Below are 17,169 nucleotides of genomic sequence, written 5' to 3'. Positions count from 1 at the left end.
CACGGTGCCGGTGGGACTGGCAGCAGCTCCAGCAATGTGACCCTTGCAGGGGTGGGCTGGGCTGGGAGCACCTTGGCCCCGTGGGAGCCCCCGGCTCAGCCCTGGGCTGGGCTCAGGTTGCGGCTGAGCACGGTCTCACTCGGCACTGCCGGCGGGAGGCCCCGGCCCCGTGTGTGCCATGGCCTCTGGTGCTCGCCCTGACCCCAGCAAGGGCAAACGCGGGTGAGGAGGGTGATGGCGGCAGATGGGAGGCGAAAGGCCCAGGTCAGCCCCGATCTCCCCGTGCTGATCCCCTCCTGTCCCCACCACACCACAGGGACAGCACTTCTCACCGCGCGGATGTGCTGTGCAAGGACCAACCCCGGCACCACCACGCCTGTGCCACCATCCCCAGTGCGGATCATCGCCCCCCCGGCACAGACCCCAGGCTCCAGCATGGGCTGTTGGGAGCAGCCCTCAAGGGACGAGGCCCCAGCAGGGATGGGGAGGACAGGTTCAGGGAGTGGGGCTGTACCTGTCCCAGAGAGGGGGAGGACAGGTTCGGGGAGTGGGGCAGTACCTGTCCCAGAAAGGCCGGGGCACAGCGCCGTGGCGAGGAGCAGCCGGAGCAGGAGCCCACCCAGCATCTTCCCAGCTGACCCTGGGCAGTGGCAGGTCTGGCTCCAGCAGAGGCAGAAACCACAGCCCCTCCTCTCCCGCCTCCATCGCGGCCCATCAAGAGCCGCTTGGAGCCATTAGAGCCTCCTGCACTCACTGCCCGCTCCACAGGGACCAGGGCGGGAGGCGGGAGCATCGCTAATGAGCTTCTCGGGGGCCAAGAGCAGACAGGAGGCACCTTCCCCACCGGGTGCCGGGGCCACGGGCACTGGTTGGGCGCCTCAGCCCAGCTGGGGACCCCAGTGCTGTGGGCAAGGGCAGTGGGCGAGGCTGGGGCACGGTGGGTTGTGCCGCAGCCCCTCGGCAGCCCAGCTCCGGTGGGCCCTGTGCCGCAGCCTGGCCCCCCGCCAGCTGTGCCATTAGCCAGGCTCCAGCACGGCACTGGCGGCACATCGTGCCAGCACAGGGCTGTGCTCCCCTGATCCCCAGCACGAGGCATGCACCAGGCCTGGGTCCTGCCCCGTGCCTGGCTGGCCAAGGGTGCAAGGGGCTGAGCTGCCAGGGTCCATCCACACTGGTCCATGCTCTCAGCCTGTCCTCAGTGCTGTGCCCATGGGATGTGGGCTGTGCTGGACGCTGAGTGGGAGACCAAGACAGAGCTTATCCAGCACCATGTCCTTACCCGCCTCTCCCTGGGCTCCCCTCGGCAGTAATGAGCCCCAGAGGGGCCCGGGGAGTGCAGCAGCCCCTGTGTCCCCACAGCAACCGGGAGGATGCTCCTGGTGACGTGGTTTCCCGCAGCCCCTGGGGCACTGCAGACCAGCAGCCAGGCTCCTCGGGCACCAGAGCATCTCCCCACAGAGCACTGTGCCCCCTGCCCCCTGCAACCAGCGAGAGAACCACAAACCAGACACAGACCAGGGCCCTTGGAAACAGCCTCGTGTTTCTCACAAGCTCCAGGCAAGCTCCATCTCCAGTCCACAGCACCTCCCCGGCCAGGAGCCCCGGCCCCACCGCGCTGTCCTGGGAGCTGGTGGAGCCCGGCACGGACGGGCCCTGCCCCAGGACCCCGGGGTGGCAGCCGTGTGGGCGCAGCAGGGCGGCCGTGCCCATCCTGCCGGCACTGCAGGGCCCGTGGCCTCACTGCCCAGGCAGCCCCTGCACAGCCCCGCCGCAGCACCTCACTTCTGACGTCTATCTGAGAACACAGGACTAATAAATTAGAAGGCATCAGCCCCTGAAAGTCCAGCACCTCCTGCCCAGCACCCACCCGCCTGCCTGGGGCTGCTGGCCCAGCCCCTGCGGGCCGTGCCGGTGCTGCCATGCTGCTCCCCTCCTGCTCCCGGAGGCGCTACCCCAGGCGGATGCGGAAAGTGGCAATTTCCATGGGGTCCAGGTGGATGTTGGTGCTGTTGGAGGCCGTGCCCAGCGGGTACATCAAAGTCAGCGAGGTGGGCTGCAGGGAGCCCAGCTCCAGCCCCTGGAACAGGCTGCCCAGGGCCAGCTACGGAGAGGAGGGAGAAGGGTGGGTGGTTTGTGGTGCCCGGCAGCGCAGCACCATACACCGCGCGGCCCCACGCATGCGACAGCAGCTGGTTCATGGGCCACCCACCCACCCAGGGCACCACAATGACCCGCTCCAGGCTCTGCCCTTCCTCACAGGAAGGACTGCAGGGAGATGCAGGGCTCATGGAAGGTTCCAGGCTCAAAATCCTCCAGCTTTGCCTGTGCAAGGGGCAGAGCAGGGCAGCACGGGGACTCTTGACCAGCCACTGCTTGTGAGACACTGGTGCTGGGGGACCTGGACCCCCTCCACCATGAGCACAGGATGCTGGAAGCCAGCCTGGGGCCCCGGCCTGGCTCTGACCCAGCAGCGGGTGGAGGCATCAGCCTGGTCCTACCTTGCCCTGGCTGGTGGTGCAGTTAAACCCCAGGTTCTTGGCCTCCAGGCTGCAGTCAAAGCCTTTGCGGTGCAGGATCAGGGCTGCCTCTGCTGAGGGTAGCGATTCATCCTGCTGAGGAGCCGGAGGTGAGGTGTGATGCTGGGGACAGTGGGTGCAAGACCCCCCTGGGGCGCAGCTCACCTCTGCCTGCAGCATCCGCAGGTTAAGGATGTGGAAGTCGCAGGGGAGGGCGGTGGAAAGGGGCATGAAGGAGCGCAGGGCCAGTGGAGCCGGCTTCTCTTGGGCCACGGGCATGACCAGGGCCTCAGTGTTCAGGTGCATGGAGGTGATGTGGCTCAGCAGCGAGGGGAAGCTGATCGGGCGCCCGTCCTGTGCCTGCCAGAGATCAGCACTGGCCAGGGGAGCCGTGGGGCCAGGCACAGCCTCGACACAGCCCATGGCACCTCCTGCTCCCCACAGCCCCTCCAGCAGCGCCCGGAGAACAGGCACCCGCCAGCACAGGGCACCCAGAGCTGCTCCCACACAGCCACGAGCACCCTCCCCGGCAGTGGTCAGGCTACGGATGTGGCTAGGGTAGCGCTAGCAGCTAGTGCACGAGACAGGGAGAGTGAGCGGGGCCAGCCCGGCCGTTACCTCTGGGCTGCCAGTCCTGGCGCCGGGGAAGCCCAAGGCTTTAAACATGGAGGCCAGTGTGGAAAAGAAGCTGGAGCTCTGAGTGAGTGACGTGGCACATGCATAGGGAGCAGTGAGGGGATGGGACAAGAACACTGTAATTATGAGGGCATTGCGGCTCCGCAGGGACCCCGCTGCACCGTCGCACCCTCCCCATGTCCCTGCTCCAGGCCCAGCCCCGTGCGGTGCCAGTGCGATGGCTGGGAGGGCCACGGGGCAGCAGGGGATGAGACCCTGCTCCATCCCAGAGCATGTGGGCTCAGCACACCTGACCCCATCCTGCAGCCTCAGCCCATGCACCTTGCTGGCGGTGGTGCGGCGCTCCAGGAGGATGCGGAACCGGTTGCGTGTCCGCTTGTTGTCCTTCAGCCCTTGGCCCAGGCCCCGGTTGTCGTCCTGCATGAGGCGCCGGTCCAGGATGACCTCGAGCTGGCCTGCAGGGAGCAGGTCCCAGCATGGGCTTTAGCAGGAGCCAGCCATGCCTCCAGCCGGGGAGCCCTCAAAGCAGCAGGGCTGGAGCTGCCTGTGCCCAGCCCACAGCAGCCTCCTCTCCAGCACCCCCCGCCGAGGGCAGCCCCCAGGCACAGCCCCATGGCCCCGCTCACCGCTGCTGAGGCTGGAGACCCCCAGGGCCTGGGCTGTGTGCAGCGTCAGGCGGTTCTGCGTGTCCTGGATGTAGGCCATGGTGGGCATGGGGTAGAAGTTGGCCTGGAGTGGCAGCTTCCGCTGGTACCTGCGGGGCTGGATCTGCCGCAGGGCAGAGGAGGTGGCTCCAGTGGTGCCCGGTGCTAGGGCACCGTCCCCCCGTGGGCAGCGGCCATCCCTGCCCCATACCTGGAAGCCATTGAGGTCCGTGAAGAAGGTGTCCTCACTCTCGATGTCAGTGCTGAAGCGCAGGGCCAGCTCCTTGTTGATGTGGTCACGGATGTCCACCAGGCAAGACACGTCCAGGGACAGCCCCTCCACCCCTGGGGACAGGCGGTGAGAGGCTGAGCCCCACAGGCAGCATCGCCCAGCACCCCCAGGCCAGCAACCTGCCCGTGCAGCCTCACATTGTCTCACCTGGCACGTTGTAAAGCCGCACCACAGTCTGGACATGCTGGTAGTAGCTGGCAACCTCGGAGAAGAGGGGTCCCTCTGTCACCCGCACCACTGGGGAGTCCTTGGGGGCATAGGGCTGAGGGAAAAGAGAGCTGAGGCTGCTGCCTGCAGGACTCTCATGTGGCTGCCAAACAGCTTGCAGAGGTGGCCTCTGTACCTTGGCCTCGCCGTCAGGCAGGAAGAGATAGGCTCCACTTTTGTCCTTGGAGGTCCTGGTGCCATAGACGAGGAACTCACTATTCACCCTCTGCTCCCGCTCCTCCCCAGCTCGGCGGATGCTCTGCGGGGTGTGAGCCGGCACAGCGGTGAGCGCTCCCCGCACAAGGCAGAGCTGCGTCCCCTCGCCCCCTGGCAGAGCCCTGCACTCGCCTGCAGCAGGCCCGAGCGTGCCGAGAAGCAGGCCCGCAGGTGCTGGTTCTCCAGGCAGATGTCCTCAGTGCTGGCTGGGAGGACGCGCACGGGCACGGGCTCCTGCCTGCGCACGGGCAGGTCGTGGCCGGGCAGGTACAGGCGCACGGAGGACTGGAGCATGGAGTGGCTGTCGAAGGACTTGTGAAGCTGCAGCACTCGCAGCCCCAGGGCGGGCAGGCGGGCCAGGACAGACACCTGCGGCGGTGCGGGGACGTGAGCCGGCCCCCACTGCGGGGGGCAGCCGGCAGCAGGGACATGCTGGCTGTGGGCTGGGCAAAGACCCAGCCAGGCACCTGTGGGGCCACTGCTGAGGGGATGGGCATGGGGGGCTGGGGGTTCGCGAGCAGCGGAGCTTGTGTTGCGGTGCAGGGACATGTGTTGCCACAGAGGAGCGGGTCAGTGTGCAAGGATGGGGAGCTGGCACACATGGGCTGGGCAGGATGAGGGTGGGGGTGAGAGGGGCTCTGGGGCACCCCATACCTGATAGACATCAGGCACCGTGTCGGTGGCGGAGCCCCAGCGTGTGCTGAGCTGGGCAGGCAGGGGCTGCCCCTCCTCAGAGAGCACCCGCACGTGCGGGGAGTTCACCAGCACCCGCACCACGCTCAGTCGCTCCTGCTCCAGTGGGTTGAACACCACCAGGAACCTGCAGGGGGAGCACACAGGGATGGCCACCCCAGCCCCATGGCATCCCAGGTGCCCCACACCACCCACCTGCTGCTTCACAGTGTCCCAGGTACCCTCTCAGTGCCTCCCCACAACCTCCGGAGCAAGGCAGGCAGACCCTACCGGGGTGAGATGTCCAGTTTGACCACTGTTCTCTCGGGGAGCGAGTCCTGGCTGGGGCGTGTGTCATCCTGGGGAGAGGAGTGGTCAGAGCTGGGGTGCACCCACTGCCCTTGTCAGCCCCTCCCCTGGGTCCCCACTGGGCGGGCAGGCAGGGCTGTGCTCCCCAGAGGCACAGGGACCACTGCCCCAGCATGGCCCCGCGAGCTGGGGCACAGGAGCACGGGGCAGGGGGCTGCTCACCGTGCTGAGGAAGGGAGCAGCAGGGTCGTGGTGGTAGGTGTCCTTGTCCCCCAGCACAAGGTAATGTGCAGCGTTGATGATGATGTGCTTGAGGTTCATGAGGGAGTGGAGCAGCCTGAGGCACAGGCAGAGTGAGCCACCCAGACTGTCCCCCCATCTCCCACCATCCCCCCAACATAGAACCACAGATTGGTTTGTGTTGGAAGGGATCTTAAAGCTCATCCAGCTCCAACCCCCTGCCACGGGCAGGGACACCTTCCACTAGAGCAGGTTGCTCCAAGCCCCTGTGTCCAACCTGGCCTTGAACACTGCCAGGGATGGGGCAGCCACAGCTTCTCTGGGCACCCTGTGCCAGCGCCTCAGCACCCTCACAGGGAAGAGCTTCTGCCTCAGAGCTCATCTCAATCTCCCCTCTGGCAGGTTAAAGCCATTCCCCCTGTCCTGTCCCTACAGGCCCTTGTCCAAAGCCCCTCTCCAGGTTTCTTGTACATCCTCCACCTCCAGCAGGAGAGGGGCCCGTACCCCACACCCAGCCCCGCTCTCAGCCCCCATCTGAGACAGGCCCCTGCGGCTGTGCCCTGTCCCCCCACACGCACCGGACTCCATAGTCAACCGCCACGGCCTCCTTGGCGGTGCCGGTGATGGCGTCGTGGTGCTGGAAGAGGCCCAGGTTGCGGCGGGCATTGCTCAGCAGCGCGTAGTCGGAGAGCGGGTACTTGCCTTCGGCACCCGCGCGGCGGGCATGGGCAAGCGCCAGGCTGAACAGGATCTCTGCACCCCTGCACAGGGACAGAGGCTCTGATCGTCCCTGCCCTGGCCCCCCAAGAGGAGGAGCAGCCAGCCCAGGCTGTGTGCTCTATGCACAGGGCCCTGGCCCCAGGGAGGGCAAGCCAGGGCGGCACATGCTGCCCTGGGGCTGGATCAAGGTTTGGCACTGCCTTGGCCATGCCTGGGCCACTCTCAGCATGCTGATGGCTCTGGGCATAGACCAGGGCTCCCGGTGCTGCCCGGCCAACCTTCACCCATACCCACTGCATCTAACCCCTGCCCCACGGCCCTGCCTGCTCCCCCTCACCGGAGATGGGCCTCCAGCACCCGGTCCAGGCTCTTGTAGAAAGGCCGGGAGGTGTAGTAGCCTGTCCAGTAGTGATCCTCCCGGTCCGCGTAGGAGAAGAAATCTCCACTCAGCACTGGGAACCCGGGCGGCTTCATCCCCGGCACGATGCCCACCTTCTTGTACAGGGCATCAAAATAGTCTGAGAGTGTCCCAAACTGTGCCTGCAGGACGGCACACACAGCCCTCAGCACGATGGGAAACCACCACGGCTCCCGCAGCCAGGGGCTCCCACCACCCCTCCCAGCACTGCATACCTGGACGTGGAGGTTGGGCTGGGAGTTGAGAAAGTCAAAGATGCGCTGGTAGTTGAGGAACTGGGCATCCCACTCCTGCGGCTTATCGTAGCGGAAATCATCTCCCAGGGGCACCAGCAGCACCTTGCTGCGGTACAGCTTGGACTTCTTGCGGTACTGGTCCAGCAGCAGCTGGGCTCTGCCATGGGGGCCAGGGCATGAGGCTGGCTCCTGGGCTCAGAGCCACTTCCCCTGCCCTGCAGCACTCACCGCTCCGCCACGTTGGCATCGGTGATGGCTCGGGGAGGCACCTTCCACGGGCAGTTGATCCGGCCACCTGGCAGGCGCTTGAAGTCAAACTGGCAGCAGATCTTGGGGTCCGGCCCACAGGTGTGGGGCACGTCATAGCTGTAGAAGGGCATCATGTGGCAGAAGATGTCGGTGCTGGAGTCTGTATCTGCAGGACCAAGGACAGATGAGCACCAGCAATGGCTCTCCCTTTCTCTCCCAGGCACGGCTGCTCGGGCAGCACAGACCTGGCACACAGGCTCACTGCTCAGAGCCCAGAGAGCACGGCAGCCTGCCCTGGCTCGCTGGGCATGGGGGCAGTTGGGGAGCCACCCTGGGTCTGTCCTGCAGGGCAAAACCACTGCAGGACAGAGACATCACCTCCCGGTGCTCAGCTCACCATCCGCATGGGAAAATGGCTGGAAACTGTTTCCTGCTGCCACTCATCCCGACAGGGCCCCCGCTCTGTGATCACCCCCCAGCAGCCCCTCACCCCACGTCTGTCTCCACATGAACTCCAGGTTCTGGGTGGCAGCAAAGTGCTTCTTGATGGCATAGTGCACACGCTGGATGAGCATGCCCGTCAGGTTGGAGCGCTTCAGCAGGTAGGGCATGGTGGAGCTGTACCCAAAGGGGTCGACAGCCCAGCCCGACCGCGGCGTCACGCCTGGGGGCACAGACACCCGTCAGCCCCATGCCAGCCAGCCCTCTGCCCCTCCAGCCCAGCGTCCTGCCCTGCTCTCACCGATGTTCTTCTCCAGCCACTGGTGCCCCTCAATCAGCTGGTCGATCATGGCGAAGTAGTGGGAATTGGCCTCATCAGGCATCACCCAGCCACCCGTCACCATCTCTAGCTGCCCATTGCCGACCAGCCTGCAAGGGGGACACACGATATGCCATCAGCTCCAGGCAGAGCCCTGCGGTGAGGCTGGGGCCCTCCTGCAGCCCCACAACCACTGGCTGCTGCGCCCCACTGTCCCCACACAGACAGACAGGCAGACACAGACAGACAAACATCCTTTCACAGCACTACACCAGCCAAGGCCTGAGCCAGAGCTCATCCCCACATAGACCAACATCCTCTGCTGTGCCCCGCAGCCCCTGTCCCCTCTGTCCTCCATCCCTAGCCCTCCCTGGGCAGGGGGCTGACAAGAGGGCTCTCTCCCACTGCACAACCCTGCTCTCCAGGTCTCCCACCACACCGAGGGTGCCCTGGGCCTTGGAAGGTGCTGGCAGTGCTCAGGTTCTGCAGCAGCACTCGCATGCTCGGGGTCACAGCACCCTGTCTCCGGGCAGGGGCCGCGCAGCCCTACCTCCGGACCGCAGCCCGCTTCTGGGCACTGATGTTGTCCCACCACTTGGAAAAGAAGGAGATCTCGGACCAGATGAAGCGCCGGCGCGGGTCCTCCTGCATCTTCAGCACCATGCTGTTGAGGATGTGCTGCGTCTGGTCATAGTAGTACTTGTCGAAGGTCTTAATCCAGCCTGCCAGCACAGGTTGGGGGTCACTGCACGGGGCCCAGCCCTTCCCCACCAGCAGTGTGGGGCAGCAGTGGCCTTTCCCCACCCCTGCCCACCTTCGCCTGCTGCTCACCGGGGTCGTTGTGGGAGTGTGGCACCACAAACACCTGCAGGGGCTCAGTGTCCCACTCGTTGGGCTCGTAGGTGATGTCGAAGCCCTGCTTCCACACACCGCCGTCCTGGTTGTCAAAGGGCAGCAAGGAGTACACGGCCAGCATCTGCCAGGGAGGAGACAGGGCTCAGGGTGGACACTGGATTGAGAGACCCTCAAGTGTGTAGGGCCAGGACCCCATGGACAACGTGGTGTGCACACCCTCGTGCTAGCAGAGATGAGCCCTCACCTGCAGGTCTGGGCTCTGACCCTTGCTCCCCAGGGCAAACTGGCAGTCCTGTGGGGAGACGGAGAGGAAGCTCGGGCGACTCTCGGGGGGCAGCACCCAGGAGCCATTGGGCGTGTGACGGGGCAGCGCTGGCTGCCCCTCCGCGTGGGCCGTCAGCTCCAGCACCGAGTCCTTGATGTGGCTGATGATCTCGTGGTTCTCCTCCAGCAGCTGCTCCAGCTGCTCAATGCGGTTCTGCAGCACCGAGATCTGGCTCTGGGGACACAGACGCCGCCGTGAGAGCCTTCGGTGCCCTCTGCCAGGTGGGTCCCGGCCCCCGTGTCACTGACAGCAGAAGGGATCGAGCCCTGGCCCGGGCAACCGAATATCCTCGGGTGCGCTGCTCACCCCCGCCAGCCCTGGCCCGTCCCCACTGCTCACCCTGGGGAAGTTGCCTCCGCTCTGCTGGCGCGCGGGGTCGTGCTGCACCCGGTCCAGCATCAGGTAGAGGGAGAAGACGGCCACGCAGAAGATGGCAGCTCCACACACTGTCACCTGCTTCTTCAGCTTCATCCCGAGGGCCGCAGGGACGGACCTGCACCGGGGCAGATGGGACGGTGCCTCTGCCAACGCGGCCGGGGGCAGGACGGAGCTCCGGGGACACGGGACGGGACAGACCGGGTCGGGCCGCTGCCTCGTGCCCCGCGGCCCCGGCTGAGCCCTGCTGCGGCGCTGGTGCCCCCGTGCCCTGCACAACCTGCCCACCGCCGGCCCCCGCCGCCACCTTCCTCCTCGCCCCCCCGCGCCCTACTTCGCCTAATCTGGGGCTGAGTATTTACAGCCCGGGCTGGGGCCGCCGCGGGGCTGGGGCCGGCGGGCCGGGCCGGGGCCGGGGACAGGGACAGGGACAAGGACGGGGCCGGAGCAGGCCGCGGCGCCGCCGAGCCGAGCCGAGCGGGGCCGGGCTGGGCAGCCCGGGGCCTCTGCACCGCGGCACGGCGCGGGGCCGGCCGCAGCCGGGGCCGGCTCGGGGGCGCGGCCGCTCCGCTCTTACCCTGGGCGGCTCCGCGGCCCGGACCGGCTCCTCACATCGCCCGCCCCGGGCCCGCCGGCTGCCGCGGCCGGGATGGGCCAGGCCCCGCCCGCCGCCCCGCCCGCCCGGCTCCGGCCCCGGCCCCGCCGGGAGGCGGCTCCGCCGGCAGCGCAGCGCAGCGTAGCGGGGCGGGCCCCGAGCACCCGGGGCGGCGCTGCCTGCGTCGTGCTGCCGGGCACTGACCCCGCCAGGACCGCCACAGCCGCGGGGCGCAGCCGTCAGCACCCCACAGCCCTGAGGCTGTACCCGGACATCGCCATAGTCCCAGGGATTCACCCGGTCATCATCCCACAGCACCGGGATGCACCCGGTCGTTCCCCCCCAGCCCCGGGCCGGCCGGGTGCCGGTGCACCCATCCGCTTGTGCCCTGTCCCGGTGCACTGTCCCGGCTGCAGCGCGGGTGCTTGGCCCCCCTGGCTCCTGCGGTCGGTGCTCCCTCGTAGCCCCACGGACGCGGTGCTGCGGAGCCCGTTTGTTTATTATAACGGATGGAGCCCGGCAGGAGCCGCGGGTGCCGTGCCCCGGGAGCTAGGAGGCGGCACAGCCGTGTCCAGGCGCAGCACCCGCTTCCTAGGGAGGGATGGATGCTGCCGGCGGGATGGATCCGGGCACACGGTGCTGTCCGGAGCGGGGCCGGCGGGGCCCGGCGCTCCCTGTCACCGGTGCCTCTTGCGGATGGCGATGAGGTCCTGGTGGATGGTGCCGAAGCTGGGCCGCTTGCGGGGGTCATACTCCCAGCAGCGCTGCATCAGGCGGTACACCTCCTCGGGGCACTGCGCAGGGGGGTCCAGTCGCACGCCTGCGGGGGGGGGGGCAGCGATGGGGACGTGGCAGCCACCGGCCCCATAGGCACAGCTCCACGGCAGATCCACTGATCCATTGTGCTGGACCCACGGCTACGCATTGCCCTCGAGAGCCAGACCCTGGCATGTCCCTTACCCTGCTCCACGGCCTCACGTGTCTGCTGGTTGCTGAGGTTGGTGTAGGGGACAGCACCCAGGCTGAAGGCTTCCCACAGCAGGATCCCGAAGCTCCAGACATCACTCTCTGAGCTGTATCTTCCTGGGGACATGAGGCAAGATGGATGCTGGTGGCTGGGGACACCCATGGCTGCACTGCCCTGGCTGTGCCTGTGCCACGAGGACTGGGGTGCCCAGGTCTCCCTCCCCAGGACTGGGCACATGGGAGCAAGACAGCGTGCTCAGGACTCCCGGCTCCCAGGCCGTGCCTGGCTCCATCCCATACCATAATTGAGTGCTTCAGGGGCAGTCCACTTGACAGGGATCTGCTTCATCCCCCCCGTGGAGGCGTAGATGCCATCCTCCTCCTCCCGTGACATCCCAAAGTCACTGATCTTCAGGGTGTTCTTCTCTGTCACCAGGCAGTTGCGAGCAGCCAGGTCCCTGGGACAGCCCAGAGCCATCAGCCGTGCGCCCACTGTGCACCCAGGCCCCCCCCCCGGCACGGGACAGGGGCAGCAATGGCTCCTGGTGCACACCCAAGCCCACCTGTGGATGCAATGCTTGCTCTCCAGGTACTCCATGCCGGCAGCAGCATTTTCCGTCATCTTGATCAGCTCCTTCACCCGCAGGTGTGGCCCCTCACTGCGCAGGAAGCTCAGGAAGTCCCCCCCTGCGCCCGGGATGTGGAGCTGGTGTGGGCTGCCCTGGCACATGCAAGCACCAGCTGCCCTGGCAGCGCGGCGGCTGCAGGACGGGGCTGCTCACCCTGCACCAGCTCCATGACGATGTAAATGGGCTGCTTCTGGGTGCAGACACCGATGAGCCGGACGATGTTTGGGTGGTTGTACTGCTTGAGGATCCTGCGGGATCAGGGAAGGATACCATGGGGGTGGGGCCTGGCTGCCCCAGGCATAACCCTCAGCGTAAGGATGCTGCAGTCCCAGCACGGTTTGAACAGCCCCAAGTCCCAAGGACGGACAAACAGACGGGTTGGGACAAGCGTGATGGCTGCACAGACCTGGCTTCCTGCAGGAACTTGGCCTTGAGTTCAGACGGGAGGGTTTCCCGGCAGGATTTCACAGCGACAGGGGTGTTGTCAGCACGCAGGCGGCCACTGAACACCTCCCCAAAGTTACCCTGCGAGAGAAACGGGCGCACTGGCCCAGCTTGCTAGTGGCCAGAGGCAACCCGTGTCCTCCCACAGACCCCCTGGGGACAGCCCTGTCCTCCTCCAGACCCCACGCAGGCAGGACCGGAGCACCCCGACTCACCCGGCCAATGCACTCCCCCAGCAGCACGTCCTCATGGTTGAGCACCCATTTGTCCTGCAGCGAGCAGACATCGAAGGCGGTGAGCTGTCCCCCAGCCTGCCCCAGCCCCACATCCCCTGCCCACTGCCTGCTGTCACCTTGGGCATGGCCCTGGCCAGGACGATCCCGCTCTTGCGGGTGACGGGCTGCTGGCTCTGCAGGAGGTGCTCGATGAGCAGCGGGATGGTGGGGAACCCGTCCCCCTCCAGCCGGTACATGTTCTGTGGGGAGGGGAGGCTGATCGGTTGTGCCTGCACGCACGGGTCTGCTCACGAGGGCTGGGGTGCTGGGGCTGGAATGCACACAGGCATGTGGCGCAGGACATGCATGCACACCGGGCAGGGCACACACAAGTGGGAGTTCGCATGCACGATGCAGGGCTCACACCCCACAAGGACAGGCACAACTCATCCTGTGCTCACTCGTCCCATGTACTCACGCCAGGGACCCCCTGTCTGCCCGACTGCATCACCAAGCCTGTGGTCACTCACGTCGGCAGCCTGGATGATGAAGTGCCGGAGCTGCCCGTCCCACAGCACGCTGAGCACGTACTCCTGCTTGCCCTGGCTCTCCCGCACCAGGAAGTCCCCACTGCAGCTCAGCAGCTCCTGCACCTCCGAGCGCGGGATGGCCCCATGGTACCAGACCTGCTGGCACAGCGGCTTCTGCACCTCTGGGATCAGGGGCACGGGGGGTGGCAGCTGGGTGGAGGATGGAGATGGGGTGAGCCCTGCCATGCCCCAGGTTGTGCTGGGGGTAGGACCAGCAGCGGTGCCTGGGAGAGGTGCCTGGGGCAGGGCACAGCAGGTGGGGGGGACACGGAGGGGAGGGGGCTGTGGGGCTGGAGAGGTGAGAACAGGGGGTGCCAGGGGGCAGGAGGCTCAGCAAGGGAGCTGAGGGGGAAGGATGGAGGTGCCCAGGGACTCACCGAGTACTTGGGGCTGAAGATGCCTGAGATGTGGTTCTTGAGGGTCTCCAGCGCGGTGCTCCCGCTGCGCTCCTGCTCCTGCAGGACACAAGCTGTGAGCTCTGCGTGGCTGTGGGTGACCCAAGCCCAGCGAGCCCCACCCCGGGGCCGGCGGGGCAGGACTCACCACGGAGGAGACTGAGTGCCGGTCGTCCTGCAGCGGCAGCGCGGGCAGCGGCTCCCCGGCCCCCAGCTCCGCCAGCTTGGTGGCCAGCAGGTCCCGCTGCGCCTGCAGCTTGGCCTGTGCGCAGAGGCAGCCCTCGAGCTGCTGCTGCACCTCCTGCAGCCCCTGCCGCTTGCCCAGCAAGTGCACCCTGGGGACGGGACAGGGTGGTCAGACCCTGCCGTGGCCCCTCGCCCCCCGCCCGCCGCATCTCACCGCTCCCCGGGGCTCCGGCCCTGCTCCTCGCCCCGGATCTCCGCCTGCAGCTCCTGCACCTGCTGCTCCTTGCTGCTCACGGCCTCCATGGTGGCCGCCAGCTCCTCTTCGACCGATGTCAGGCTGCAGGAGACACGGGTGCCGGTGGCACTGAGCTGTGGTGCTGGCGGCAGCGGCCCCTGCCCGCGGCCTGGCCCCACTCACGAGTGCTGGATGCTCTCGATGGTCAGTTCATTCAGCTGCAGCTTGCCTGGCACCAGGCTCTCAGCCTCCTCTAGCAAGCTCTCATCAAAGGACACCTCTGGTGGCACCTCGGAGCTGTACCTGCAGGCAGCCAGCATGGCTCTGCCTCCTGCCCGCCCCGTGCCGAGCACCAGCACCCATGCCTGGCAGAGGCTGCAGCAGCGCCAGCTGTACCTGTGGCTCTGGATGAAGCCGCTGTACTCGGTGGCAGGGTTGATGGCCTGGATGGCACCAGCAATTTCCTGATGCACAGCCAGCACGTCCTCCTGCACCAGGCTGCTGATGCTGTAGTACTCCCTGAGGATCTCTTTCCTGCAGGGACACAGGCACTGGGGGCTGCTGGGTGCCACCACTCCAGTGCCAGCTCTGTTGCCGGGACCCCGCATCCCGCTGGTGCTCAGGGGCCATGGGGGTACCCAGGGATGGGTAACGGGATGCAGGGCAAGCAGTGGGGCAGGCAGAGCTCTTACAGGACGAGGACCATCTCCTGCTGCAGGCTGTAGAGGGACTGATGGAGGCTGGGCAGCGCCCGCTGGTAGTGGTGGTGGTGGTGGAGCGCGGCTGCCTGCACGGCCAGCACATACTGGTTGTGCAAGGCATAGAGCTTCCAGAGGCTGCGCACGTACTTCTCCTTCGCCTTTTCCCGCTCTTTGTCTGGGGGGAGAGGCCATGGAAAACACCTCCTGTGCCACACCACCGGTCCCAGCACTACAGCGCATCCCACTGCAGCCAGTGAGGGGCACGGGAGGTGGCGGGGCTGGGAAGGGGTTCCAGGGCAGGCAGGGGCCAGGGCCAGGGCTGGGACGGTCGCACTGAGTCTCCCTGTACACAGGGATGCTCCCAACCTACAGCCCGGTGCCCCAGGACTGTAACCCCTGGGATGCAGCGGGACGGGGCAGGTGGGGGCTGGGCACCTTTGCTGGCCTCCTGGTACTTGCGCTTGGCCTGGGCACTGTCACGCGCCAGGCTGCGGTACTGAGCCTTCAGCTTCTCCATCTCCTGCTGTGTGGTCTGGGGAGGGCGATGCCATCAGGGGAGCAGGGCCGGGGAACCCTGCTCCCCCCGCTGGGACACACGTACCCGGGTGTACTCCTGGCTGAGCTGCTGCCACTGCTCGCTGAAGGCCCTGCGGAGCTGCTGCTTGTCACGGATGAGCAGGCTCAGCTTGGCCAGCGGCCCCGCCACCAGCTCCTCCGCGTGCCGGCGCAGGATCTGGCTCAGCGCGTCTGTCCGGCTCGCCAGCACCCACCAGGACTGCAGGGACAGGGCGTCAGGGACCGCGTGGGGACGGCCACCATCCGGCACCACACCGTGCATCCCTACCTCCCCTATCTGGCTGCTGTGGTCACCGGCGCGGAGCTGCCCGGGGCTCTCCTGCTTCTCCAGCTGGGAGAACATGTGGTGCAGCATCCCCGCGTACTCCCGGTCGCTCTTGGCTCGCTGCGACATCCACTTCTTCATGAGCTCCAGGAGGCGCAGCTCACTGTCCTGCAGGCGCAGCAGCGCGCTGTGCCCCTGTGGGCACCACAGCTCCGGCCCAAAGCCCATGGCAGCACCGGTCGGGCGCAAGGAGGCTGCGGAGTGGCCAGAGAGCTAAGCCACGGCTGCTGCCCTTGAAGCTGACCGGAGTCCAGTGGGGCCCTTTGCATCCTGCACCCTCCCTCCCACCGCCTGCCATGGGACAAGGTGCCCGCAGGCAGCACAGTCCTCCCTGCCCCACGCCATCTTCCTTGTAAAGTGCATTCAAAGCAGGCGGGAGGGCCGAGTACACCCGAGCCCAGAGGCAGTTGGGGCCCGTGGGGATGGTGCCAGGGAAGAGGAAGTTTAGGGTTCAGAAACAGCAGTGTCACCTCTGCCATGCGCGGGGCTGGTGCCCAAGGGCAGCGCAGCTGTGACCCCCACCCAGCCGGGACACCAGCCCCATGCGGTCCGGCAGCTCCAGCCCCTCCTGCCTGCTGGCACAGTCACCCTGAGCTCCTGGGGAGCCAGCAGCACAGGGCTGGGGTGCTGAGCCCTGAAGGAAGGTGCTGAGCCTGGATGTGTCCCAGCACCCTGGACTCCGACATAGCTGTTGGAAGCCAAACTGGTCCCAGTCGTGGTCCCGGGGTGTCCTGCTCCATGGCAAGGGCACAGGAGGAGCAGGAGGGTGCTGAGGCACGTCTCTGTGTAGGGCAGGACTTCCTCTGGCACAGCACTCGCCCCCACAGAGGACCAGGGCTGAGAACCCCCCCCAGCCCCACAAAGGGGTCCCTGTCCCTCCCAGTGCCCCGCTGCGGCATGGCCCCTCCAACCTGCGTGTGCTGCGAGGTCCCCGCTGTGCGGCTGGTGCTGGCGTCCTCCTGGGGCCGGGGCCGGTGCAGGGTGGACCCAGTGCAGCTCCAGCTCCTGGGGAGGAACAGGAAACCCGGTGCTGACCATACAGCCATTGCGAGATTTCCTGCGCTTCCTCCCCTCCCTGCCAGTGCCTGCGCCCAGGGCCATGGCTCTGCCATCGCCCGCAGCCCCAGCCCCACCACCTGTCCCACTGCTCCCACCAAGGCCTGATGCTGGCAGGATTCGGTCCTGCGGGAGCCCTGGGTGCCTCCTCACCCTGCCTGTGGTCCATTACCTGTGTGGAGCCTGAACCCCGTCCCTGCAGAGTTTCACCCAACAAAGCGCCTTCAGCTGAGCCTGGTCCTGCGTGTCCCCAGCCCCTCTCCATGGCCTTGCTTCCCTGAAAGGCTGCAGGAACTGGGGTGCAGCCCCACTGAAGGGGGCCATCCTGTCACCACCTCCAAGCTTGGTCCTTGTGACTGTGAGAGGCCATGGGACAGAGCATCCACTGCATGGGCACCCATGGCCATGCCCCAGACCTCATCACCATCCCATGCCTGCATGGCTGGTTCCCAGCTCCCCGTGACAGCCCCAGGCGCTTCCCCCCTCAAATTGCTTCACTGGTGCCACAATGGGACAGCTCAGCCCTGGCAGCCGCCACCGCCGCCACCACCCAGCACCACCATGCACATGCCCTGGCTGCCTCCTG

At 66.8% G+C, this 17,169-nt stretch overlaps 2 protein-coding genes across 12 annotated transcripts; both read right to left on the bottom strand.

Annotated features, from left to right (window-relative positions):
• Positions 1 to 1,519: 1,519 nt before the first annotated feature.
• On the bottom strand, positions 1,520 to 10,390 carry MAN2A2 (mannosidase alpha class 2A member 2). 9 transcript variants are annotated; one of them, XR_003993208.1, is made up of 24 exons: positions 10,248 to 10,390; positions 9,635 to 9,788; positions 9,215 to 9,469; positions 8,947 to 9,091; positions 8,666 to 8,837; positions 8,098 to 8,225; positions 7,846 to 8,019; positions 7,335 to 7,521; positions 7,086 to 7,263; positions 6,790 to 6,992; positions 6,311 to 6,493; positions 5,715 to 5,829; positions 5,475 to 5,542; positions 5,166 to 5,331; positions 4,644 to 4,880; positions 4,432 to 4,554; positions 4,236 to 4,350; positions 4,008 to 4,141; positions 3,779 to 3,920; positions 3,474 to 3,607; positions 2,682 to 2,876; positions 2,499 to 2,612; positions 1,868 to 2,101; positions 1,521 to 1,795 (listed from the first exon to the last, which is right to left on the bottom strand). XR_003993208.1 is itself a non-coding variant. In XM_030497846.1 (24 exons), exons 2-24 carry the CDS (start codon positions 9,764 to 9,766, stop codon positions 1,949 to 1,951), a joined length of 3,528 nt encoding a protein of 1,175 aa, XP_030353706.1. In that variant the 5' UTR covers positions 9,767 to 9,788; positions 10,248 to 10,390; the 3' UTR covers positions 1,521 to 1,948. The 9 variants fall into 9 exon arrangements, 7 of the variants coding, with proteins under 7 accessions (XP_030353699.1, XP_030353700.1, XP_030353701.1 ...); XM_030497846.1 differs by adding an exon at positions 3,135 to 3,212 and having other exon boundaries at positions 1,521 to 2,101; positions 2,499 to 2,609; XM_030497839.1 differs by having other exon boundaries at positions 1,520 to 2,101.
• A 356-nt stretch (positions 10,391 to 10,746) lies between these two features.
• FES (FES proto-oncogene, tyrosine kinase) lies at positions 10,747 to 16,549 on the bottom strand. 3 transcript variants are annotated; one of them, XM_030497837.1, is made up of 19 exons: positions 16,439 to 16,549; positions 15,471 to 15,721; positions 15,228 to 15,401; positions 15,062 to 15,158; positions 14,618 to 14,801; positions 14,322 to 14,459; positions 14,109 to 14,228; positions 13,905 to 14,027; positions 13,653 to 13,839; positions 13,487 to 13,564; positions 13,050 to 13,259; positions 12,657 to 12,779; positions 12,520 to 12,573; positions 12,267 to 12,385; positions 12,014 to 12,108; positions 11,795 to 11,918; positions 11,532 to 11,689; positions 11,226 to 11,348; positions 10,747 to 11,085 (listed from the first exon to the last, which is right to left on the bottom strand). In XM_030497837.1, the coding sequence occupies exons 2-19, from the start codon at positions 15,693 to 15,695 to the stop codon at positions 10,943 to 10,945; spliced, it is 2,475 nt and encodes an 824-aa protein (XP_030353697.1). In that variant the 5' UTR covers positions 15,696 to 15,721; positions 16,439 to 16,549; the 3' UTR covers positions 10,747 to 10,942. The 3 variants fall into 3 exon arrangements, with proteins under 3 accessions (XP_030353697.1, XP_030353696.1, XP_030353695.1); XM_030497836.1 differs by having other exon boundaries at positions 11,226 to 11,344; positions 16,439 to 16,521; XM_030497835.1 differs by having other exon boundaries at positions 13,050 to 13,205; positions 16,439 to 16,521.
• Positions 16,550 to 17,169: the final 620 nt, after the last annotated feature.

The sequence above is a fragment of the Strigops habroptila genome, chromosome 9, assembly GCF_004027225.2.
Source record: "Strigops habroptila isolate Jane chromosome 9, bStrHab1.2.pri, whole genome shotgun sequence".
Lineage (NCBI taxonomy): Eukaryota > Metazoa > Chordata > Aves > Psittaciformes > Psittacidae > Strigops > Strigops habroptila.
The sequence above is the reverse complement of the archived record's forward strand: the minus strand, read 5'-3'. Positions and strand labels throughout refer to the sequence as shown.